Source organism: Gymnoscopelus braueri (genome assembly GCF_963280865.1).
Source record: "Gymnoscopelus braueri genome assembly, chromosome: 19".
NCBI classification, from domain to species: domain Eukaryota; kingdom Metazoa; phylum Chordata; class Actinopteri; order Myctophiformes; family Myctophidae; genus Gymnoscopelus; species Gymnoscopelus braueri.
Genome location: NC_137621.1, coordinates 31,688,491 through 31,715,699, shown reverse-complemented (window position 1 = coordinate 31,715,699; position 27,209 = coordinate 31,688,491). Strand labels below are relative to the sequence as shown.

General features: G+C 41.0%; 1 protein-coding gene across 1 annotated transcript; it reads left to right on the top strand.

Annotated features, from left to right (window-relative positions):
- Position 1: 1 nt before the first annotated feature.
- Positions 2–27,209, top strand: shprh (SNF2 histone linker PHD RING helicase). Its single transcript, XM_080415143.1, has 30 exons — positions 2–139; positions 726–1,316; positions 1,562–1,691; positions 1,934–2,152; positions 2,468–2,546; positions 2,753–2,903; positions 3,407–3,506; positions 3,613–3,872; positions 3,974–4,669; positions 4,949–5,200; positions 6,663–6,741; positions 9,315–9,478; positions 9,996–10,252; positions 10,798–10,919; positions 11,178–11,266; positions 12,110–12,202; positions 12,851–12,958; positions 13,670–13,812; positions 16,788–16,961; positions 17,179–17,241; positions 17,597–17,822; positions 18,414–18,551; positions 19,016–19,117; positions 20,188–20,259; positions 22,807–22,995; positions 23,991–24,083; positions 24,186–24,272; positions 24,770–24,948; positions 26,346–26,426; positions 26,575–27,209. The coding sequence occupies exons 2-30, from the start codon at positions 735–737 to the stop codon at positions 26,669–26,671; spliced, it is 5,025 nt and encodes a 1,674-aa protein (XP_080271269.1). The 5' UTR covers positions 2–139; positions 726–734; the 3' UTR covers positions 26,672–27,209.

The window sequence follows — 27,209 nt, the reverse complement described above, 5'->3', positions numbered from 1 at the left end:
ACAGCAACATTGAACATTTGTATACATAACAGTAAACACATTAATGCTGCAATTAAGAATGAATTCCTGCGATCCCTAAGTAGAGGATCGTTCGATATTGTGATCGGAGCCGATGCGTCTGTGTGAGAGCGACTAAAAAGTAAACGTTTCTGCATTTTCTTCTTGTTAGTAAATTGAAGAGGGCTGGCATTACATATCAGAGCATCAGTCTGTTATAACATGTGTATTAATGTAATATAGTAGTGTACTTGTTTTGTTATAATATCAAATGTGCAGAGCGAGAGAAGATAATGTTACGTTTTGTTAAACAAACATTGATTGATTGATTGAATACTTTATTAACAGTTTGCAAATAAAGCACAGAGGTACAGTTCCATACAGTAAGGATGCTAAAAGGATTAAAACTCAAGAAAGCACTATGGCATGTTTCCATTGGGGTCCTGTCACTGTGTATTCTATTCATCGAATTTGCGGTCTGATTGACTTTGAAGTTTATTCTCACTTTTAACTGTTATTTTTGTATGAGTAAACTTGATAGCTATAGTATGAATGTTTTTCAATCCACCATCATCATCCGTCCACATTACAACCTCCACAGTCAGTACAACAGTGGCTTATTGATATTCAACCTGAGAAAAGGACAAATACTGTAGATTACTTTATTCATGAAATATATAACTAAGAATTGTGTGGTGGCTGTCAATTTTACATTTCTTTTCTTGTAGCATTTCATCATGAGTAGCCGGAGAAAGAGGGCTCCGCCGGTAAGGGTGGATGAAGAGGCCAAAAAGAGGATGAACTGGAACATGCTGGAGGACAGGAAGAGGGAAGAAATTGAGGGAGATGAACAGATTCCCACCTGCTCCCTTCTCCTTGCTGACCCTACTCCCGTCCACTCAACTGGCGAGGAGGACACAGAGGCGAGCTGTTCCATCCCTGCAACTTTTTCAGAACAAGGCGAGGAGCTCCCTAGCACATCACTGGATGCACCCTCCTTCTCAGCACTCCTGGCACTCTCCGTGGTGCCTGTTTCTAACTTGGATCACCTCTGGAAGGCACTGATAGGGGAGTTCAGCATCCGGCCTGCCTGGGTCCCCTCTGACTGTGAACAGAGGGCTTTCACCCTCCACCGGATGGGAGAACAGCTATGCCTCACGTTCACCAGCCAAGAGGAACAGAGCTCTGACGCAAAATCTGTAGATGAGACGTGCACAGCAGAGTGTAGCCTCAGTAGAATCCTGGTGGAGGACCTAGACTGGTTACAGAAGAGGAGGGTTGTACAGTTGTGCCACCAGGCAAAAGAAGACTCTGTCAAGGCATGTATGATAGAGAATATCATGTACAATGCTGCTTTTGACTTCTAACCATGATGTCATGCAAGGTATTTCCTTGACAATGGATGCTGGATTAAGTTTCCAATAGTTTGTATGTCTTTGTTTAGTTAGTTGACTACTGACTCTGGTTGTGACCAGTTTTACTAACAATGGGATGCTGTAGTGAACCCGGTCACATCGTTTCATTCTTTAAATTCTGATTTGCTACTTCATGTTGCAACTTGCAGGTGGGGATATACCTGCTGGAACCTGGACTCGGAAAACCAGAGTTCCTAAGTGAAGGAAACGCTCGGCTAAAGAAGGCAAACCAAGTGATGCAGAAGTTAATGGAGTATTTCTATGACTTCATTATTCCAGGTAAGTGACTCTTGACCAATTAACCCATTTAAATACAGTACTATGTTAACAACAGCATTAATTTCCACTTTTGCCTTTTGAGGCCCCCCTTAATGCTAATGTGATCTAGCGGAGCTCCTCAGTGTTCATACCTGTATGTTTATGTAGCAGGTTGATACTTAATATTTAAATAAACTTGCGTTGAATAAACACGAGATAAAAATAAAACCTGCATTCTTTTCTGCTGCATTGTTTCCCTGTAGAGGTAGTAGAGAGTGAGGAAGAGGAGTGTGACACCGATCTTGAGAGGCAGAATGTTGAGGAGCTCTACGATTACGTAAGACACCTGCGTCAGCGAGACTTTCAGGAGGTGACTTATGATGTCCAGCACAAGGCTCTGATACCAGTTCTCAGGCCCTATCAGAGCCAGGCTGTGAACTGGATGCTGAGGAGAGAAAAATACAAGAACACTTCCCCTAAAGGTGTGTTTCTCCTGATCTCACAGACAATATGAAAAATCTTAAGCCCTATATACTTTGTTGTATGACGAATTGTGAAAATAGCCAATCTATGAGCTTGTGGATCTTTTTGAAAAATGTTGGGAACCAGGGACATTGTAATTACTGTATGTGGTTGCACTATCCGGTCAGCTACTAACACACCCCGGAGATAATCACTTTACCTTTTCAGATACATTGTATGCAGATGGTAAAAAGTGTCAACAGCAGAGACCTATAAGCTGACTAAATGTGTAATGCACAATTATTGTAGCTGAATAACAAACATTTAATTTACAGAGCAGTCATTGCATTTCTTATGGCGTGAGTTGATCACCTTATGTGGAAAGAAGCTGTTCTACAACCCATTTACTGGCTGGTAAGACCTCTAGTGTATTTCACCTTGTTCAGATGTATTTTGTGACTGCATGTTTATCTTTATTTATTTTGTTTGTATCCACTGTATATTTCTTTTTTTCTCACTTCCAGATTCCATTAAACATTTTTTAATAATCATTTATTGTACATTGTCATAATAGTGGAAGTACTGTATATTTGTACTTACTGTGCTAATGCGTCTTTCAGCCTGATACGGGAGTATCCCCTAGCAGGTGTGGAGTGGCCTGGGGGGATCCTGGCTGATGAGATGGGACTCGGAAAGACGGTGGAAGTGCTGGCACTCATCCTGTTTAATACTCGCCAGGGCCTGGAGCAGGAGACCCTCACCTTACCTGAGGTGAGAACCTAAGAAATGTCAAGAAGTGGCCTTGAAATCTGGGTTGACAAATCAGTAGAGCTCTTTCTTCACTCAACAATTTAAGGCAAGGTGCCAGGTAGATAATTTGTTTGTTTTTATTGATCTCTCTCCCTCTCTTCCCCTTGCCCCCCTTCTTCTTCTTCCCTTACTCTTTTGGAAATAACAAAAACGATGGAGCTTGCACAAAAACTAATTTCACCCACTGTTTTACACCCGTAAACTTGTGATATGAGCATAAAGTTGATTCTGATTCTGATTCCTTGAGCAATCCAGGCTGCTTCAGTAGAATTAGTTAGTGGCCAACAGCAATAGACTGTTATGAGAAGCCAAGTGTGAATATGTGCAAATGTATGCTTGTTAAGCGGAAAAAGACCACTGAATCAGTAGAAATGTAAAAAAAACATTTACTCTTTTGATATTTGCTCAGAAACATTGATTTATTGATGAACTAATACATTTGTTTGCCTCTCATTGTTTCACAGGGACAATCTGTGAATTATTTTATACCCCCTCCATTGGAAAAAGATGAATTTATCCACTGCAGGTCAGAAGCTCAGCCTAAAGTGAAGATTTCTTATCCTAGTAAGTCACTTATTTTGGTCAAAATAGTTGTTTAGAACTAGCTTTTAAAGCACTGCCTGTTGTCTGCTAAACTTCCACATAACAGTTTTATAACTCTTTATTGTAGCTGTCCGTGTTATGCTGCTCACTGCAATAAAGGAGATGAGAACAGGCAAAGGAGCCTCTGTGAACGCCATCTTTACCTACATCCGAACCACTTACCACTATGACCTCCTAAAGAACCGCAACCACATCAGGAAGACCCTGGCAAAGCTGATAGATGAAGGTGTAGTGGATCGTGTTAAAGGTCGCGGTTTAGCAGGCTCATTCAAGCTAGGAAAGAACTACAAAGAAACGAAGAAGATGTTGGCAGGGGCAGCCAAGTCGGTAAGAATAGAAACCTTTTGATAGATGGATGTGTTTTGCTGTAAATGTTACTTTCTTGCTGCATCTAAAGGGAATTCTGTCATGTTTTGTTTTTGTGTCAGAACTCCAAAAACAAAGCAAGCTCGCCCAGGAGGACGTCACAGAGAAAAGTAAAGGAGAATATGGATGTGGTGTCACAGACTGCAGAAAACCCGCAGAGCTCCCCTGTCTCTGAACGCCCTGTAGATGAGGAAATCAGCAAGATGTGTGACCAGGACAAGACATTTGAAGAGAGAGCAGATCAAACAGATGACTGTTTGTGTCTGGACACATCCCAGGATGCTTCCCCTGTTTATACAACAGACCCTGCAGGTGAAGACGTCAAACAGACTTCAAAGGCATCGCAGGATATAACCGAATCAGAAACCGCTGATACAAAGACAACGGAGGACCTATCCGAGGAAAAGGGAGACGTTACGCTCTTGGACGCGGGAGAGGAGACGTCACCCCCCACCCGGTCATCCGTGGTCCCCTTCAACACCCCAGACTACCGCTTTGAGTGCATCTGTGGTGAGCTGGGCATTATCGACTGCAAGGCCCGCGTCCAGTGTATGAACTGTCAGTTATGGCAGCATGCCGACTGCGTCAACTACAAAGAGGAGAGCTTGGAAACCACTCCTTTTTACTGCCCCCATTGCCTGGTTGCCATGAAGCCTGTTTCCACGGGCGCCACTCTCATCATTTCTCCCAGCTCCATCTGCCACCAGTGGGTGGAGGAGATCAACAGACACATCAGCTCCTCCTCACTTCGAGTGCTAGTAAGTAGCTTGATTTGTAGATGTCAATAATTTAGTTTAGTTTTTGTGTTCATTAGTGATTATAAAGACCTATAGTTCCTCACTAGTCAGTTGTTTGTTCATTATTCATAAAGACTCCCGGGTGCTGCCCTCTGGAGTTCACATGCCCACTTACTGTACACGTTTGCCTTAACTTAATTTATTTTATTTTTATGCAAAGTATTTGTGCCCTTTGACTCTTTGCAAATTGACATATATTTGAAAGTTATGTCATAAATCCATTTACCTGACTTGTCTCAGGTTTACCAAGGTGTGAAGAAGCATGGTTTCATCCAGCCTCACATGCTGGCTGAGCAGGACGTGGTCATCACGACTTATGATGTGCTTCGCTCGGAGCTCAACTATGTCGACATCCCACACTGCAACAGTGAGGATGGACGCCGCTTCCGCAACCAGAAGCGCTACATGGCGGTGCCGAGCCCCCTGGTGGCCGTGGAGTGGTGGCGCATCTGTCTGGATGAAGCTCAGATGGTGGAATGCACCACTGCAAAGGTGAGATGGACAGACAGCTGCTGTTCCTGAAAAAGTCAAATTTACACTTTGTTGTAACACCATTATGCCTCAGCTTTTTTTTTTAAAGAAGGAAAAAATAATTTCCAGTTATTTTGGTGATACAAGTATAAATTTGCCATTATTAATGTGTTGCCTGCTGGTCCTGTAAAATTCTTAATTGTGTTTATCAATTTCCTGGTCTTAAAAAGTCTTAATTACAGTTAACATGTACAGTCGTGTTTAGGTCTACAATTCAGCCTCAGAGGTTTTAAAAACCCGTTGAGTCACAGATTTGAAATCCACCAACGTCATACAGAGGTGTATTTTTTTCAAAGTTTTGTTTCATGTTTATTTCCCTGGTGAAATTGGTCTTATATTTCATTGTAACTGCTATTAAAATGGTCTAAAATGAATAAATTTTAACTTGGCCAGAACATCCAGTCACCCTGACACATAGAGACACACGGGGACTACAAATTTCACGCCCACTTTTGAGACAGCGCCGCTACTCGAGGTCCGTTAGAACGATGAACTGCAGCTGCCAATGCATTCCCTATGAGAGGATATGAAAGTTAGCCTACTTTTAAAATGATCCTGCATTAACTGAAGACGATATTGATTTAAATAAAAATATGTTTCCAAATGTATGGAGTGTCTTTGTCAACATATCTTCTTGTTTTCTTAATAGTTGATGTGTTTCACATTTAATTTGCCACTTTAACGAGTTACCCATAATGCTAACACAGCAGAGGGTAGACAGCAGACAGGCATTTCAGTGACATCACTGTCTTTACGAGCGCCGAGCGCCGACCGACAGCGTACCCACTTTAGAGGCAGGAGAGGCGGTCGACTGCCCAACTAAGATCTCGCCTCCCCTAAAAAAAAAAATAACCAGAAAATGTGTCATTGCGTGCTTAATGTCCTCAAAGTCACGCATCCAACAAGCTTTGAACTGAGCAGATTGGACCTTCTGTTCCAGAGATAATGACCAAAACCTATTGAAAACGGCCACTTTCGCCAGTTTTCTGGGTATTGAAAACCTCAAGGGATGCGTCCGTGATGCGACCACTTAAAGTCTGGATCTCCGATGCTAGCGGTTTTGACATACTGATGGAGTATATTATAGTATATTGTGGGTAGTATATCGAGATGAAAGATATGGGACATTAAAAAGGACAAATTAAACAAATGGGACAGATTATTAGAACACAAAAAAAATCGCTACAGCCTCAGTAGTTAACCAGTGAAATGACGGTATTTTACAATGCCTCTCATAGAGATTGCATTGAGAGCTGCAGTTCATCGTTCTAACGGACCCCGAGTGTCAAAAGTGGGCGTGGATTTGTAGGCCTTCCGCTTCCGGCCGTGTGTCTCTATACAACTGATTTATACAATTCTGTCATTTTCTTTCTTTCAGTAAGTTTATGCTCTTTTTCTTGCCCCCCCCCCCCCCTCTAATCAGGCAGCAGAAATGGCTCTGCGCCTGGCATCTGTTAATCGATGGTGTGTCAGTGGTACTCCAGTCCAGAGAGGATTGGAAGGTGAGTAGTATATCTAAATGTAATCTCTAATGAGGCTTGACTTTATGCTTTATACGTGTTTGCATTGACATCAATGCAAACATAATCCCATAGACTCCAGTTTTGGACAAAAAACAAGTTCTCTTATGAAGCCTTTTATGAAGATGGATGACAATTATAGTTCTGAAATGTTCCCCCTGAACTATGAAGGAAAGGTCAGAAAATTTTGAAAAGGGACACTTTATTGGGTCTTAAGGAGCATTTCACCCCTGGAAGAAACTGCAATCACTCAATGGTAATAGTATTTGTAGTAGATAACAGTAGCGCAATTTAAAATTTGCAACCTATGGCCAGAAAATTTATGAAATCTGTGTGTTTGACTAGGGTTTGACTGGACTGCTGCATTACTACAATGACCATAATGCTTTGGTGCACTGCCCCTCCTAGTGTGGGGAGGGGAGGTTGCATGTGGGTGTGATCTCCAACAATAACATCCAAACAGCATGCCAGTGTTGCCATGTCTGCTTATTATAAGCGGCTTCTTTCTAAAATGTAGTTGATATTTGGGCTTGTTTCCAAATGTTTTGATTGTTGTTTAAACCAGTGGTTCTCAAACATGTTCATGTATTTTTCCACAGACCTCCATCTGAAATTATAATTTGTGGCAGGGAGCCCCTAACAAATATGTGTCAAAAATATTCCACATTTTGCACTTTTTCCCCCTCAAGATTATTTTGTAAATAGCAGATCTACAAGCTCACAATGGGTCGCGAAGCGTTGTGAGCTTGTAGATCGGCAATTTTCAAATATATAATATCCCATGTCTAGGTAAAGTGCTCTTGGCATAGTTATTTTTCTTTTGGGCTTGTTTTCATAGACCTGGCTGCTTATTTCTCTCACAATATCTGGCAACACTGGCTGTGCCTTGCACACGTTCATCTAGTTACATATATGTCCAAGGATTCGTTAGCGATGTCATATCACTGACAAATCCGTGGTATCTTTATGCAGTTCTACTTCCGTGTCGCATAGTATGACATCACTGTCTTATCCTTTGTATTATGATCCTAGCCTTTCGCAACGGTGTTTGTTTACCAGCGCTGCCACTCCACGCTGTATTTTTTTTTCCAAGCTTGCGTTTATGAAACACTACACAGGATTATTATTTCATGTCAACATTCAAGTACAACTATCAGAAGATAAATCAGGTAAAGTAATGCCTCACTCTGCAAGGGGGGTTGCCCGCTGGCCGCAGCTAATGGGAGTGGCCGAGTGGGGAAAGAAGGTTGAACGAAGTGTTAGGGACACCCCATTCTTTGGAGCTGGTCTGACTGAGACGCGCCGAGACATGTAGTGCGGAAAGGAATGAGACCTAACTCTCGTGACGTAAATAACGTCACGATGTACTCGAAGATTACTAGATATCTAAAAACACGGATTATACACAAAAAAAAAAACAGGATCTTGTTTCTTGAGTCCTAAACTTCATTAAAATGGGTTAAAATAAGTTTTCGGTGAAGTGTCCCTTTAAAGTTTTTTTTTTTTTTTTTACATTCCTTTGTATCATTTATTTGTTGTATCATATTTGATACAAGGGGTATTACAAATTACATTTCAAGTCGGTTTTAAAGGTATCATGACATTCATTTTCACTTTTTTTATTTTCAATGTTTTATTTGGGGTTTTATGACCTCAATTACACCCAAAAAACCTGAACTTATAACATTCAGTGGATTTTCTGTGGTCTGGGGTTTTCTGAATAATTAGGCTGAAAAGTAATCTGAGCTTGGCCCTTCGACAGTGAGGTCACTGTCGAATAATCCCGCCCACTCTCCTCCTCGCCCCTCCCCTCCCCTATACTTTCCTTTGGGGGGGGCGGAGCAGAGGCGATGATTGACAGGCAAAATCCCTCACCAGCGACACCCGCAGGCAAAGATTTCTTTTTTCATTGCAGTTGAAAAGGCTTTAGAAATGTGAGAGAAAAACACCTGCCATTGATCACTGGAATGGAATTTTCACTTAAAACTTTTTGTACACTTTTGAAGGACCAGGACAAAGACTTTGAATGTTGTATAAAAGTGAATGTCATTAAACCTTTAACAACTTTAACATTTCTTTTAGACCTGTAGTATCAAATATGATACAAAAACTTTGACATCGTAAAGGACTATAGACCTGTAGTATCAAATATGATACAAACACTTTTGACATCATAAAAAACAAACTCAAATGCTAAATTTTGAGAGCTCATAAGTGCATTCAAGTTATCCAACACTTATTTCAAAATATTAGTAAAGATATACTAGGAAAACGTACCGGAACTGCTTAAAAAATAATTGTTTGTTAGTAGTGCATCAACCTCTCCTGTTTAGTTGATGGCAGCCATTTTGGGTCAGACCACCTGAGGCTCTGTAACTACCTGCAGTGCAAATGGTATGGTCCAGGGGGAAGTGGGGATGTGTCAGATATGATACAACAGGTTCTTTGTCCAAGTATTGATTACACTGATTTATTAAAAAATAATTAGTTGTGTGTATCATATATGATACGTTTGGCGTTATAGGGCTAAACTGATTTTGTTTTGCTTTACGTAGACCTTTATGGCCTTGTGTTGTTCCTGGGGGTTGATCCATACTGGGTGAAACACTGGTGGGACCAGCTGCTGTACCGTCCTTATCGCCGTGGAGACACAGAGCCTCTGTACAACCTGGTTGGTCAGTTGCTTTGGCGATCGGCAAAAAAAGATGTCATTGATCAGGTAGGTTGTAAAAATACATTGCGCAATTTAATGTGCCATTATTATATTGTACAAATCTTTGATGGATACTGGTTAGCTAATGTGACAGAAGAAAATACATCTGTATTGTGTCCATCTAAAGTGTCCTGATGTTGCGTGGTTATTTGCTAACACATATATTTGCTGTAAAAAACAACATAACTTTTTTTTGTATGTTACACCATTCTCGTTTCACGTTTTCTGTTTTCTGAATTGAGCTACACAGCGGCCATTTTGCTTTCCTCATACATACAACGTAAGAGCAAAATGTGCCGCCGTGTCAATATGTTCATTAGAGTTGTGCATTTGCTTCTTTTTTTTCTAGAGGTGTGGGAGATGTTTGTTAAAGATTTTATCTCTCCTGGTCAAGTTTGTAATTTTTGTAAATCTTTTCTCTTAGCATTTTATCACTCCTCAGTTCTTTCTTGCATTCCATCTTTGTGCAAATACACTCAACTAAATCAAACCTTCCTTACTCTATGTTGCTGTTCTTTCCCAGATCCAGATCCCCCCTCAGACAGAGGAGGTGCACTGGCTGCACTTCTCCCCTGTGGAGGGCCACTTCTACCACCGCCAGCATGAGGTCTGCTCTCAGGATGCACTGGTCAAGCTCAGGAAGATCTCTGACTGGAGCTTGAAGCTGGGCAGCCTGGACCGACGTACCGTCAGCACCATCCTGTACCCGCTCCTGAGACTCCGCCAGGCCTGCTGCCACCCACAGGCCGTCAGGGGGGAGTTCCTACCTCTGCAGAAAAGGTAGATGCTGTAAACAGCCGAGCGACTGTCCTATATACCAGTGGTTCTCAAAGTGGGGTCCAGGGACCCTTAAGGTTACTTGGGTGGTTTCCAAATGGACCCTTACAAGTCTGTTACCCTCAGAGTTATGGGGTTTGTTGAAATTCAATAGTTTGAGAACCATTGCTAATTTGCTACAGTATAAACATTACTGTAGGTGAAACTCGTCAAGTTGTCCATCCTGCTAAAATCAGGAGATAAAATCTGCTCACTTCATGTAAGTCATTCTGAACATTTATATAAATTAAACTAAAGCAAATTCAATTCAATATTTTCTTTTTTTTATGTTTATGTTGGATCACAGCTGTGTCGGATAATTAACAATTATACCTAGTCTGAATAGAGTATCACAGTATTATCAACAATAATAGATCACAAAAGCCTGTGGCAAATAACCCCCCTTATGGCAAAAAGGGGGGTAAAATCTTACTCACTCTCCTTTTCCCTTGTAATTTGAGCTGGATGGGTTGCTAAGTGGGTTTTGTCTGTGTCCTTTACCCCCTCAGCACCATGACGATGGAAGAACTCCTGAAGTCCTTGCAGAAGAAATGTCGAGTAGAGTGCGAAGAAGCCCACAGACAATTAGTGTGCGCTCTCAATGGCCTGGCCGGAATCCACATTATCAGAGGTACGAAACCCCCCTTGCTTTCTCTAAATAGTGTACCGCCCCACTTGGTGTTTCCCATGGGAAATGGGAAACACAGAATGCATGATCTCATCAACGTATCGTACCCCCCCACCTGCTTTTAGCGCCCTTTTCACTCTGTTTACATGTTTTGTTGCTGAGTGGTACTGGGCTGTTTGTATAGAGGAGATCTCAATAGGTTTATATGTGTAAAGTCATTGAATGTTGCTAATGATGTTTATTGACCTTTGACACCTGCAGATGAGTTTGCAGAGGCGGTGGAGATGTACAGAGAAGTGCTCCGCTCATCAGAGGAACACAAAGGCAGGCTGAAAACGGATTCCTTGCAGGTATCCCCGTTATGTGTTTTCTTTTCCTTTCCTTTTTTTTAATCTCTGATAATCATTTGAGTTTCATTCTGTCATTAGTTTTTTATGTATTTTATTTAGAGTAGCCAATTCTTTTTAACCCCCTTTTTAGGTCGTTAGTCCCGAGTTGGTGTTGGCCAGACCGCACTCTCGCATCACATAGCAGTCGTTAGTGCTAATGAATTCCTCCCCACACACATTTCTGTGTTGTCACCGCTGTTGTATCCTACTGACTCACCCGTTAGTGAGGAGCCCCCACCGGGAGGACGTAGGGCCTTCGTCCTACTCCTCCCGCCCAACACTCCCTGTGTATGTGCAATGACCAGTATCGCCCTCCCCGCCAGGCTTCCCTCCGCCAACATGGGCCAATTGTGTTCGCATAGATGCCAGACAAAGCCGGATGCACCACGGTGGATTAGAACCCACAACCTCCGTGGAGGTGGGCAGGGACTTTACCACTGCATTTGGAAAAAAATAACATTTTATAAGACAATGGCGTGAAATGAAAAGGATATTGGGTGGTTTGCAAGACAACATTTATTTTGTACAGATTGAAGTATGCTTTTTTGTTTGTTGTTGTTTTTTTTTACCATATAATATATACGTAAATATCTTACAAACCTGTTTTAAGTACATATCATATGAACTTGTAAGTTATGTAAATTAATCTGCACAGTAAAATCGAGTGTTAATATAACAAATGGACCCGTGCCTTACTGGTCCATTCGGTTCCATTTGTACACTCTTCAGAGTTGAATGACCACTGAGGATTTTACTGTGTGTTTGACCTGACATGGTTCTGTCATTGCTGTCTTTGTTAAACAGAGGCTACATGCCACCCACAATTGCTGTGAACTGCTGAATGCAAAGCACCCTGGGATACCTCCTACTCTGAGAGATGACCGGCTGAGTGAGGAGGTGATGTCTTTGATCAGTCAAAGCCTATATTATTTGTCGGTCATTTTATCCAATGACATAACATACCACATCTTACTTTTTAGCACAAGTGCATACATTTTAAACACAGATGGCCTAATTTGTTTGTGTGTATGTGTGAATATGTTTCACATTTTGTGAAGGGTCCTAGATCTCAGTCAGATCTACTGTCCTGCTGTCCCTCCATATTTGACGTCATCATCATGACGTCAGGGATCCACAGGGAAGCCACACCATTATTAGACCTCATCTATTTTGTGTTGATAACTAGTTATTTTCAGTGCGCGATGTGGTTAGAAGAGCGTATAAATGAGGCTTTATGCTTGAGCCATTGATCGAAAACCTGGGAATGACCCTTTAGTACCACTCATCCTTACAGTATATCACTATGTTTTACTACATTTATATTGGGGCATATATTCATATACCGTATATATATATATATATATATATATATATATATATATATATATATATATATATATATATATATATATATGTTTTATTATTACCCATTTTCTCCCCAATTTAGTCGTTATGCCAATTGAATATATGTTCATATATTTGTATACATCATTACTACATATGAATGCCCTCTGTGATCGAATCGCCCATCACTGTATTTTGCAGGCAGAGCAGCTACGGCAGCACTACATGACCAAATACAACTCTGAGGTGGCTGATGCTTACCAGGGTCTCCAACCTGTGCTGCAGAACATCAAAGAGCTCAAACGCAAAGTAATAGAATGCCTTTATATCACTCTTTCGTACAGTTTGTATCTGCAGTGGCATGCTATTTGCTCTTTAGCCAATCATTATATTTGATTGCGAACGCGGAAGGAGGCGCGGCGAAGCCGACCAAGTGGAGCTTACTATGTAACCATGCTCGGGTTGTGAGTGTGTGTGTGTGTGTGTGTGTCTGTGTCTGCCGCGCTCTCATTGGCCCCCATGTGACTCGAAACTCCATGCTGAAATGCCAGCAGCTGCACTGCCTGTATGCAGCCGCCAGAGTGCGCCAGAGTGCACTACTACAGTGTGGTTGAAATATAGAAGCCACAGTCAATCTGCGTTCGCTTCCAGCGTTCGCGCGTCTTACTTGTACAGTATGGTTTATACTGTTGAGGAGTGATGAATAAAATAATCAAGCTGTTATTGATGTGTTTCTTCCCAAAGCACTCTATAGGAATTTAATTGTTACCTGAAATGTTTGAAAAATCGATGGTTCCATCAGCAGCAGTGTGACTTTATGAATGAATTACGTAAATACAATATTTTTTACTGTCACATGAGCAGTAGTTTCGTTATAATAGTAAACAGTATAGTATATTCTATATTAGTATAGTAATAGAATTTATAAGTCGCTCTGGGTACGAGTATTGGCTGAATGTCTAAAATATACATGCATAAAACAATTTTAGTCTTTTAAAATGATCCCATTTCATCTGCCAGGTAAATCTGCGCTCTCCCTGGTGGTTGGACGTCATAGAGAAAGCCATCCGGTCCTCCATAGATGACGATCTGGTTTCCCGCATCCATAACGAACTGACATCAAGCTACAAACAGCAAGCCCACAAGCTCTCCATGGCTGACAAGTAATTAACCACTTGAACACCAGTATCCATATTCTGGGGGGAACGTTAGCCAAAAATAGTGACGCGTTGTGTGCTTGTAGAACGGCTACACCAAAGGGATTTGGTGTTGAAAGAGAAAGGTCTAGCGGGTTTAATTGGTTATACGTCTGTTGTATAAGATGAGATTAGAATTTGACATCATCTTCTCTCACAGCTATGACAACATCCTGTACAGAAACTCTGCCAATTAAAATACAAAAGTGACATACTGTATGAAAGATAAGAAACTATAAAGTAGTGGTTATGTACTGTATGCAAGCCTGACTGAAAATTAACATGAAACTATAAAGTAGTGGTTATGTACTGTATGCAAGCCTGACTGAAAATTAACATTTAATTTTAGTTATTCTTTAATGGGAATTGAGCTAAAAGCTCAACCCCACCCTTCTATGAAATGCTCTCCATGAGCTTGGGTTTTTTCTTAATCTGTTTTGATTAAAAGACAATATACCGGTATATACATATAGATTGAGATACAACGAATTACATAAAAGCAAATAAGCGATAACTAATTCTCCTCTAAAAACATGATTTTAAATTGAACATGAACAGTAGTACCAAACAAGGTAATTTTGTGAGGTGCCATTATCCTTGTTCTCGGACACACCACTTATGTCGTATATTATCAGTGATAAGGTCGCAGGCCTGCCTTGGAAGAGAGTCTTGAGTCAGAGTTGAAGATACTTTGTAAGTCTTTATTTGCAAGACAGCGATTACAGCAAGGTGTCTGTCCTTGGATCGAATGACACAGAGCACACAAAATCACATCAATCAATACAATTTATACCTTTCAGTCAAGAGATCATCCCTAACTTTCCAACTCCTCCTCTGGTTCTTATTTGACCAGTCACATTCAACCAAGCTGGAGGCTGGACAACCCAAAACTCAGCACTCCCAGTCAGTGGTTGAACCAATTTGCATTTACAGAGAATAGCCATAACAGGGATAAACATGTATTCTACTTTAAACCATATTTCCACATGACACTTTGTAAACCATCTTACTCAACATGTTAACTTTTGAATGAATCCAAGAACCTGTATACGTTAGTGATTGTAGACTTTGGTTCGATGAACTTGAAGACATTAAATTGTCGCTTTGTGTGTGAGCAGTAGTCAGACTGGCAACTTCTCAAGAAAGGAACTAGGATAATTGATATGATAATGAACTCAGAGATAACAATGATCTGGCCAAAAGGGTTATTTCAACCCCCTATTTTTTACTGTTCTACTGTAAACACTCAACTTTGAATAACAGGTGAAGAAGGCCCAGGGTGCCCTTCCAAACAATGGATCAAAAGGTTTCTAAGGTGGCAAAGAATGAAAGGCCAACAGATCTACAGAAACATATGGGAGAATAGCATTTGAATGTCTTCGCAAAACAAACTTGGTAACTTTATACTAAAACCAGTGATCCAAAACACAATACTTAATAGGGGAGATATGGTTCAAATATTCCACAGTAGTACATCAAAAACTGCCAAAATTAGTCACTGAACCATTTAAACTCTTAGGGAATAAAAAACTGAGTGTAGCAATAATCTCTGTACAATAGTGTAAGTAAACAGCAGGGATGGGATTGAAGCAACACAAAAGACGGGGAGGAAAAGCAATTCTCCAGTGGAAATTATTACCACATTATCTGCAGCATCAGACATTAGTCCTGCAAGCTCTGTGGTCCAAATAAAGCAGCAGCCTGTTAGGCCAGGTAAACTGTGGCAATATGCTGTTGGAGAACTGATAAAACCAGGGATGTGCTTTCTGTCCAAGTGTAATGCTCTGGTGTCTAAAAACTGTCGCACACCTCTGAGACTTTGCTGCTGAGCTAGTTTACCATTGCATCCTCTGGCTGGGTCGTAGTCCTGTCGGTACTCATCTCTTACTCGTCCACCAGACTTGCCACGGCTATACTGCCGTCCCTCAATAAATCCAGCATCCCAGTCTGTTCGATTGATGCGGTCATCCAGCCTTGTGCCGTTAATAAACCGCATGGAATGTTCTGCATTTGCACACATGTAGTATTCAACGAATCAGAGCCTTCTTCTTGACCTTATCCAGGCCAATGACGATTCTACAGCTCCACTTCTGGCAAATAGCTTATAAACCTGTTCCTCAGTGGTAGGACAAGTTCCCTACATACAGTGTTACTCTGCTTCTCAGCTTCTCTCTTCATACCGGTTACCCTTAAAATGCTGGTCTCTGTATTGGCTTATATCAACACACAGTACAAGTCACTATGCAGGGCATTTCTTTAACAGACATTGTTAAAGGTATCATGACATTCATTTTCACTTTTTTTATTTTCAATGTTTTATTTGGGGTTTTATGACCTCAATTACACCCAAAAAACCTGAACTTAGAACATTCAGTGGATTTTCTGTGGTCTGGGGTTTTCTGAATAACTAGGCTGAAAAGTAATCTGAGCTTGGCCCTTCGACAGTGAGGTCACAGTCGATTAATCCCGCCCACTCTCCTCCTCGCCCCTCCCCTCCCCTATCCTTTCCTTTGGGGGGGGCGGAGCAGAGGCGATGATTGACAGGCAAAATCCCTCACCAGCGACACCCGCAGGCAAAGATTTATTTTTTCATTGCAGTTGAAAAGGCTTTAGAAATGTGAGAGAAAAACACCTGCCATGGATCACTGGAATTGAATTTTCACTTAAAACTTTTTGTACACTTTTGAAGGACCAGGACAAAGACTTTGAATGTGGTGTAAAAGTGAATGTCATTAAACCTTTAATACATTGCTGTTTTTGTGTTATTTTCTGTGTTATCTGTGTCCCTTGGTAGCGCCTTTGTTTTATTCTATTGTTGCACTCATGTAGAACTTTGAGATTGTTTTACAATGAAAAGCTTATTATAGGTGAAATCATTATAATAAGTCCAAACAAAGATGGCCAATAGTTTGGGGTTGTCTGATCTTTTTTGTACACTATAGGTTCCGCGATGGGCGCGGTCTGCAGTTTTTACTCACCACTCAAATGGGGGATCTGATGAAGTCCCAGAAGACTGTGCAGGATGCAGTGAAAAAGCTTGAAGGACCTTCTTCAAAACAAGTCATTGAGGAGGCCACCATTTGTCACCTGAGGCCTGTGCGTCTGCCACTCAACAAGTATGACAGACATATTTTGGAACTCAATGTGCTCCTTGTTTAGTTAGTACTATTTTGCGTAAAGATTTAGTCATTAACTTTGAGCTCAAATTGCAAATACAAATCTTTTTTGCTGGTGTAATTTAGATCTGATGCTTTGTTCCTGCCAATTTCATAGTTAATGTTTCAACTTGACTCACACTGTTTGTTCTCGCTCTTTTTTTTTTACACATTTTAGTTGTGTTTTCTGCAAAGCAGATGAGCTTTTCACAGACTACGAATCCAAGCTGTTTTCTCACACGTAAGTTGAGAAATACCACCAGGTCCATCTGAATCACAAAAACATTCACCATAGATATCTTAGTGAATATCTTTCTCTCCCATTGGTTCTGGTTTCAAAATGTCTTTGCAAATGTGTTATAAGTCACCTTATTTCACGTTGGCTCTTTGCACATTTTGTAACTAACCTGCTGTTGCATTGCTCAGCAACTATTTCTCATTATTGCTATTCCTACTTGAATTCTATCTTTATATAGTATACAGTAGATGTATATGGTCTTGTGCTGCTTGTGAGTGTTGCAATTCATGCTACTGTGACATCACAATAAATACCCCAGGGATAAATAAAGAACTCTGTATCTCTGTCTCTCTTCCAGGGTTAAAGGTCAAACAGCCATCTTTGAGGAGATGATTGAGGACGAGGAGGGGCTGGTGGATGACCGTCTCCCAACCACCAGCCGTGGTCTGTGGGCGGCCAGCGAGACTGAGCGGACCCTGAAGGCCATCTTGTCTTTTGCTAAAGCTAAACGCATGGACCACGACCTGGTGGAGGAGGGCAACACTTTCTTGGAGCTGTTTGAGAACTGGAAGAAAGAGTACAAGGTATCATAAGCACTTAACAAATGATTATTCTTAGTCCGTATTGTTCAGCCTTTTTTCTTTATATAAATGGTACAGTGAGACAGGAAAGCAGGAGCAGAGAGCAGAGAGGAGGGATGACAATTAGTGCAGGTTTCCAGCAAGAATTGAACTTGGGATATAGGAGCTATGTGGTCGATGCTGGTTAGCTACCAGTGCTTCCATTTGGTTATTTTATGATAGAACAGTGGAGAGATGATATGTGGTTACACTGTCAGCACACATGCCAATGAAATGCCAATGACACACTCTTCATGCACACCCACTCCAGTGAGCCCATAAACAGTAAAAGAAAAAATCCAACAAATCGGAAATCAGGGATTACAACAAATCCTTGTAACCCCCCCCACACACACACACACACACTCACACACATTAATTGATTAAAATGAATTTGATCAGTGAAATCAATAAGGGATTGCAGCTTTATCATGTTTCTTTGGCTAGTCTATCACATTGAAAGATCAGATATTAGTGCACTCAGTGCAAATATATTGTATGGTCCTGGAAATGGATTGTTTCCAGCTTAGAAGGAACTCTTGTGTCCCTCCTCAGGTGCTACATGAATACTGGATGGTGCTACGGAACCACGTGTCGGCTATAGATGAGCTGGGAATGGCTACAGAGCGGCTACGTGTCCGCCTACCTGATGAGCCCAAACCCAAAGTGCTGCATATCATAGAGCCTCATGAGGTGAGCAAGATATTTGAAATGTTATGTTGACTATTCTATCGATATACATGCTCTATATATTATATTTATATGTCTTAAGTTGACATATTTAGTTTCCCATGTTGAATAGCTTCTTTTGGATAAAATGTCTCCCATGTCTAAACCACGAACCAGGGGTTTATGGTCCAAACGTACATCATGGGACAGTTCTGAATGCTTTGAAAATGTGGCAATAGTAAAGCTCTAGCCAGATGAATGGTAGTGGTGGTGGGTGACAAACTGTGAATCACTGCCTAATTAAGTGCTAATGCCAAACCACTTGAGAACCAGTAGTCTGGACTTAAGTATGTTAATCGAGGAATTACAGGGTTACACTGACCTCTTATTTAGAACAGGCATTGTCCATTTCTTGCACATTGTTTACACATCACACATCTTATTCCATTGTATTTGTGTCCTCTTTTCTTTGATGGTTCTACTTTCAGGTTGAGCAGAACAGAGTGAAGCTCTTAAACGACCAGGCAGTGGCAAAGTCTCAACTCCAGAAGAAGCTTGGCCAGTTTCTTTATCTCACAAATCTTGAGAAGGTAACGTCAGTTAATTTTAAGGCCGCTACACAGCCTTCAAATCTAGATCCCCATATACAGTATGGGCATGTCAGCACTCAAACAACTGGACAAAACAACAGTGTGGCAGACAACGGTACAAAGTCTAAATATACCGTTTTTAACAATCCTTTTGTCCGAGTAATCGTACCCGTTGTTAGAGTACCCAGTGCGGTACCCGTTAGGTTAGATACTACAATCAATAGGTTATTCATAAATGGGCACCAGTCTACTCTGAAACAATGCAAGTCTGGAACAACGCAAGTTGGGAATGCATGTCCTACCCGTTTATGCAATACCCCGTTGTTTTTGTTCTACTACTTGTTGTAGTATACACTATACTAAATACTGTATACTAATCTTAGCAGTGGCATTGCAGTGTGTTAGTTTTAACAAACATTGTGGAAAACCAAGCAAACTGCCAAGCTACTGTTCACTTCTTGGCCCAAGTAATCATTATTAATCAAGGCAATTGCTTTGTTCTTTGTATTGTTTTTTTTTATTATTATATTTTTAGAGCCCAGAAAGTCACGCTCTACTTTTAAAACAGAAGCTAACAGAAGTCCTTATCATTGGATTCGACCTAATGTAAATAAACATGTCATGCCTGCCACTAAGAAATGACTTTAAAAAATCTGACCATTTCAATAATTGCTCAAATGTTATTTCATTAATTCATTCATTAATGAATCCATTTATGATGATGATGATGATGATTATTATTATTATTATTATTATTCACCACATAGGGGAAGACGAATGCTTTGTGATTACTGCACTACCTCCTTCCTCTTATGACCAATCCCATAATATCCAACATTTGTTGTCTGTACAGAATATGTTCTTGTTGTTAATCATTAAACTTTAATGTGTGATATGACTTTGTTAAAAAATAGCACAACAAAATCACTATCTCAATGCCTCAAACATACATAATGAAGGTCATAACACCAAAATGTTGAACATCTTTTGAATAGTTTTAATTGCAATTAAGAGCTTGCCTACAGCAATTTTTTTCACACTGAAAATACACGTAAATTATCTTGTTTTAGTCCCAGGACAAAGCCACTGGAGGACAGAACCCAGAACCGTGTCCCATCTGTGCTCGCCCTCTGGGACAAGGGGTGAGTAAGCACTATTTACGTACATGAAGAGCTTGACTGACACATTTAAAAAAGTGATTATTTGACTTGATGCAAATTTTAAGATCAACTCATTTGAATGTATTTTGTAAAATAGTTAACAGATTATTGACCTACTCTTTTCTAAGTTACTCAAACATTTATAATTATTTAATGAAATGAACTGCAAATATTATACCGTTCTGCAAATTCAATGCTACTTTATTTGTTGATGGATGCGTAAAATCACCAACAGGACATCCCGGTTTACCCACCCTTTAATTCATCTTTACATCATCATTTATAGTGATGAGTAATGTTTATTTAAAAAGAACAGAACTCCTACCAGTCAGTCAGGAACAAAAGTGACAGGCAATTGAAGGATGGAGGGAGTAGACGTCATTCCTCTCTGTAAAACTGACTTGGGCAGTCAAGTGGGAACTGAGTGTACTTTGAGAACTGAACTAAAAAATGTGCTCCTCGGAGCACAGGTCTCCTCCGCCAGGTCAGGTAGGTTACTGTGGCCTCCTGGTGGCGCTATAATAAGCCAATGTGAAAAGGGACGCCATTTCTTCTTAGGCCTTGCACGGCAATCGGACACTGCATTCATGATTTGAGGCATTTTGTTCCATAAATGTGTTTTGCTAAATTAGACCTGCTGGTGGCGCTATAACAGGCCAATGTGGAAAGGGTGGCATTTCTTCCTCGGCGTAGTGGGAATGTGTGTGCAATATTTCACCGAAATCGCACGTTCATGATTTGAGGCATTTTGTTTAAACAGACCTATCCAGCAAACTTTGGAAGCCAATGTTAGCCAATTAGGATGGAATATGAAATATCTGACACTTCCATCTTGATCACATGAATAGAGATACTGTAGTGAAGGTTTATGGGCTATGTAGTCAACAATATGGGATGTCATTTACGACACGGGAGGCATAAAAGTCCTTTTAGGTTTTTACTTATGGAATGCACAGGCACGGTTTACAGGTTGCTCAGGGTGTGGTTCTACATGAGAAATAATAAAATAAAACATACAGACAATCAATATCAATGCAGTATTTGGCAAACTTAAACAAACAGTACAAATGTGTCATCAATAATACAACATAAGTAAACTGTGTGGGATATACTTCAAATAAACATAATAAACTATGAATCTCTACTCACACGTGGTCAGAGACGCACACTCTCTGAAGACCTGAGCTGTACTGAGCTCACAAACAAATTAAACTACACCTGTGCTGACACCTATCAGTCAATTAAACACACCTGGTGCTAGTTGGTGTTTGACTCATGAGGAGGTCACTCTGACCTCTGAATTACTGGTTGAGCCTTTTTGCGAACGCGGAAGTTGGCCTCCGACCAAGTGGAGCTTACTATGTAACCGTGCTTGGGTTGTGTGTGTCTCTGTCCGTGTGTCTGTGTTCACGCTCTCATTGGCTCGCGCCCCCATGTGACTCGAAACTCCGTGCTGAAATGCCAGCAGCTGCACTGCCTGTCTACAGCCGCCAGAGTGCGCCAGAGTGCACTACTACAGTGTGGTTGAAATATAGCAGCCACAGTCAATCTGCGTTCGCTTCCAGCGTTCGCGCGTCTTACTTGTGTACAGATACTGTGTACTGATTCGTGTGATTTTTGGACAGAATCTGAAGGAGTAATAGCAAAAAAATTGTTTTACAAAAGTCAGCCTCCTGGTAGCGCTCTAAAAGGCAGATGTGAAAAATGCATGGCAAAGGTTTTTCCTTGGCCTCTAGGGAGAGTACGTGCAAAGTTTCACGCAGATCGGTGCAGTTATAGGTAAAAACACGAATCAGCCCGTTATAGCGCCACCATGAGGCTGATTTGAACATTTTCAAGTGGCATTTCTTCCTCAGCCTAGTGGGAATGTGCCCGGACAATTTCACTGAAATCGCATGCTGCGTTCATGATTTGAGGCATTTTATTCAAAACAAACCTATCCTGCAAACTTTGGAAGCCAATCTAGCCAATCAGGATGGAATATGGAAAATCGGACTGATCCGTGTTGATCACATCACTATAGAGATACTGTGTACCGATTTGCATGATGTTTGGATAAAATCTGTAGGAGTAATGTAAAAAAAATGTAGATGTGAATGGAGGAGGTGGTCAATAGGTGATTAAGCCAATCACTAACAACAGTGGCCATTGTTTTCACCAGAGGGAAGATGAACAACTTACAATAAAGACAATTTATCCAACGACCCAGACAAATGGAACAGCAAGAGACAGTATACATCAAACAGAACACTTCTTCTGAAGAATAGACCCTTTAAAGGTCAATTTTTACACTCTGAGAAAGTGTTAGCCGCTTAAGCCCTATATACTTAGCAGACTGCACAACAAATAGCTAAAATAGCTGTTCTATTTTTGCTAGTTTGTTGAATTTAAAGTCAACTTTTGAAATATTTTTTTCTATCAATGACATGCCCAAAATAGGGACGCCAGGTTGAAATAGTTTAAAAGAACACTGAGGATTTGACTGTGTAGTGGTGGTTAACAGTCATCATTCTGCCTCTCTTTCTCCAGTGGGCTGTGTTGACGTGCGGCCACTGCTTCTGTAATGAGTGCATCGCCATCATCGTGGAGCAATACAGCGTGGGCTCGAGGCGTCGTGCCATCAAGTGTGCCATCTGTCGGCAGACCACGTCACACGCTGAGATCTCGTATGTGTTCACCGCTCAGTCCTCCAGCCAGGACCAAGACATCCCGGTCAAGGTCAGTCAAGAACGGCACTTTTTTATTATGCTCTTGATCTTGATTGTCAGCTAAGCTTGTAAGTAATGGATAGATGCACAGATATATAGAGAATAAATCATATAGAAAAATATGTTTAATAGCATGAATAATTGTTACATGATTTATAACCGTTATAAAGTATTACAATTAACAAGTAGTGTTGGTATAAAAGGGCAACTTTGACAATTATACAATATGTAAAATAATGCATTTCACATAACGCTAGCGGCGATTTCCAGTGCCTTTGAGAGTGAGATCGCCACACATACTGTACATGTTCAGTTCACAATGGGAAATGTTATGTCAGATACTCAATGTCCTTCTCACGATAGAATGATAGGCTTAAAGTTAAAAAATAAGCTTTAAGTCCTGACATTGAAATGTTATCCAATCTGATCTTGTCTTCCTAGTGGAAAGGTACTTTTCTATCTTCTCTTATCTTTCTATCTTTTCTGTGATAAATCATGCTTATTTTCTGTGATAAATCATGCTTAAAAAGTAGTAGTGTCTTTCCCTGGGGAAAAAAACAACTAAAAAACAGTTGTGAATGTGATGCTAGACAACAAGATTGCTTTATGTATTGTTTTTTTTGTTGTTTTTTTTTACATAAATTTAACTACTCACTACTACAACAGTTGTCATGCCATTGTCAAACAAATGTATACTCTGTCGCACAGTGGTGTTGCTGGCTGAAAATGGCTAATATCACGATTACTCAAATCGTGATGCATTGTGTTGTTGTTAGCTTGAAAATTAGTTTTATTCTGCGAAAGGAACAGCTGTGCAACAAAGTATAACTTATGTATGACAGTGTTGTGTGCTGCAAATAGCTGATATATAAGCTCACAATGCGTCGCATCGCGGCGCATTGTGAGCTTGTAGATCAGCTATTTGCAGCACACAACACCGGCACACAACAAATTATAACTCAAGCTTTAGGATATAAACTCCCTTGCTTGTATCTACTGTATCAGGGAAGCCACTCTACCAAAGTGGAAGCAGTTGTGAGAACTCTGAAGAAGATTCAAGTAACTGACCCCGGCGCCAAGTGCCTCGTCTTCTCCACGGTAACAGTAAAGCCTACTTAAATCTGTTATGGAAGAGATCTTGACGATGACAGGTCCATATCATTTAAATTATTTGTTGACTGTGTTGTTTTGTTTCTGCAGTGGCAGAGTGTCTTAGACATTATCGCTAAGGCTTTGTTTGACAACAACTTGGAATTCTCACAGATTAACGGGATTCATAAATTCCAGGTTTGTATTTGCTCTCAGATTTCAACTTTTAACACTTTAGAGAGATGGAAAAGACAACTTACGCTCATAATTAACAAAATATACAATAATATATAGTATTAATGTAGTTAACTGTCAAAAGTGCCTACAAATAAAATGCTGAAAGACAATAATGAAGATATGAACATATGAAGCAAATCTCAATGTGCTACAGAGTAAAAATATTTTCAAAAAAACTATATAAAACTCAAGGGGGGGGGGTTCTGACTGTCCTTCCCAAGAAAGACTTTGGTGTGGACAGTCTTATCAGTGTGAATCTAATTTGTGATATTTATTTATGGATAAATGGGATCTACATAGTCAATTGACTAAATAAACATATCCATCACATACCCCACCACTATTTAGTACATTAGTGCAGCTGTCAGATATTCCTCTCACCTCTCCTCTCCTTGATAAGGCAGCAGCATTATTCTGCAGTATTTGAACTGATGCATCATTAATCTCAATATCCACAGGAGAATCTGAGCTCATTCAAATACGAGGAGAAGATCAACATTCTGCTCCTTCCACTTCATACGGGTTCCAATGGGCTCAACATCATTGAGGCCACTCACGTGTTACTGGTGGAGCCAATCCTCAACCCAGCCCACGAGCTCCAGGCCATAGGCCGGGTGCACCGCATCGGCCAGACCAAGTGAGAACCAGGAACGACATTATTGTCTCCGCCAGGCCAAAAGGCATGGCGAGAGAGTATGTTTTACCCTCTGTCCGTCCGTGTGTGTGTCCGTCTGTCCTGTCCGTGTGTTAGCAGCTAATCTCTGGCACCGTTGGCCCGGTCGCTGCGAAACTGTGCACACACACTCCCTGGATGCCAATTCAGAACCTCTGAAATTTTTCACATGGGCCTGTTATAGCGCCACCTGGAGGCCAATTTGTGCAAAACCCATTTTTTTACATTACTCCTACAGATTTTATCCAAACGTCATGCAAATCTGTACACAGTATCTCTATAGTCATGTGATCAACACGGATCTGTCCGATTTCCCATATTCCATCCTCATTGCCTAAGGTTGGCTTCCAAAATTTGCAGGATTGGTCCGTTTTGAACAAAATGCCTCAAATCATGAACGAAGCTTGCGATTTCCGTGAAATTTCACAAACACTTTCCCACTAGGCCAAGGAAGAAATGCCACCCTTTTTCACATTGGCCTGTTATAGCGCCACCAGCAGGTGGCGCCTCAAATCATGAATTCCAGTGTCCGATTGCCGTGAACGACCTAAAAATAAATGGCACCCTTTTCACATTGGCCTATTATAGCGCCACCAGGAGGCCACAATAACGTACCTGACCTGGCGGAGACCTGTGCTCCGAGGAGCACTTTTTCTAGTTTGAACTCATTCACTGCCAGAGTAAATAAATCCCAGACTGCCAGCGATTTTTTCGTTTATCTTACCTTTTCAACTAGTCACAGAATATTTATCTCCAGTATGATCGATCCCCCGATCGTTGCTAACCACCGAAGGGTTTCTATGAGCTTCCGCGAAAAAAAGAAAATTTTCAACACTTAATGTGAACACATTTGGCGGTGATCACGGGCAGAAAGTCAGCACAAGATTGTGTCCTTGTTATTGCACTGTCAACTGCTACTGGTTGGTCAGGGCGCCTGATCAACAGGAAGGGGATCTTGGACAGGGTGTCCTCGAGGGAACTGGGGACGATAGCGTGAACCTCCTTGTGCGTCACGCTGTCCTGGTGAATCTCCTCACTGTCAGGTGAAAAGAAGCGGCTGGTGAGTCCATGTGTATCGGGTGGGGCATGTGGTTGTGTACACCCTCCCTAAACTAACAGAGGCAGCGTTGACAGGAACCACGGTACACAGCAGGAATTGGCAACGAGTAAATTGGGAGAAAATAGAACGATAAGAAAAAGTTGTTTGTTTAGGTGGCAAGGCACTTTCTCTTGGCAGGTTTCCCTAACCCACTTTATCAATGCAAGGGGGGCATTTAAACCATTGATAGTGGCGTGCATTAGCCTTTTGAAACATGGTAACTAGCCCAGTGCTCTAATTCCCATTTTCTCCACTGCCCTAGACCAACCTTTGTTCACAGATTCCTCATCAAATCCACTATTGAAGAGAGAATGCAGGCAATGCTAAAGACGGCAGAGAAAAGGTAAGATCCACATCAAAGCTAAAATTGTATCTAGTATAGTATCTCTAAAAAGTTAGTTTAAATGCAATAACAGAGGCGAATTAGCTAAAGAAATATATTTAAGATATTGCATGGCATTTGAGCATTTGTATATGTTCTTCCCCGCCAGCCACAGCACCACCGCTATGAAACACTCGGAGGCTGCCGTCCTGACCGTGGCTGACCTCGCCGACCTGTTCACAGAAGACAGCGAGCCTCTGGAGTGAATCCATCCACTGTACTCCACATAAGCAAACAAAGACAGCTCACCTGACAGACAGATAGTGACGATAATACATGTTCCGTATCCCTTTGCACATTCCACTTTTATATACAGTACATGCATTCCAAATTTAAACGATGCACTTCCAAAAGAAGGATTTTGAGCAAACCAGTGTCCACATATTGCAGTTAGTTATCTCTCGAATGTCTTTTAGAATAATAAAACCTCTTTGCAGTAGCCCATGGATATATTTGCTGAAAATGTGTTAGTGTCTAGCTCAATAAGAACTTCAACTCTGAATACATGTTTTTGTGGTTGCTTTTACTCAATTGCACTGAATTACTGTTTGTCTTGATCTAATGAATTATGTCAGAAAAATACAACATAATATGATGGAGGAAAACACACCAAATGCTTGGATCACAGAATAAAAGTCTGCCCATGGCAGAGTTTACAAATGTGTTTCGACCTGCTTCTTTTGTTTGACCTTTCTCCCGATTGCAGCCATTATGGTTTATTTCCCTGTTGTAAACAGGGAAGCA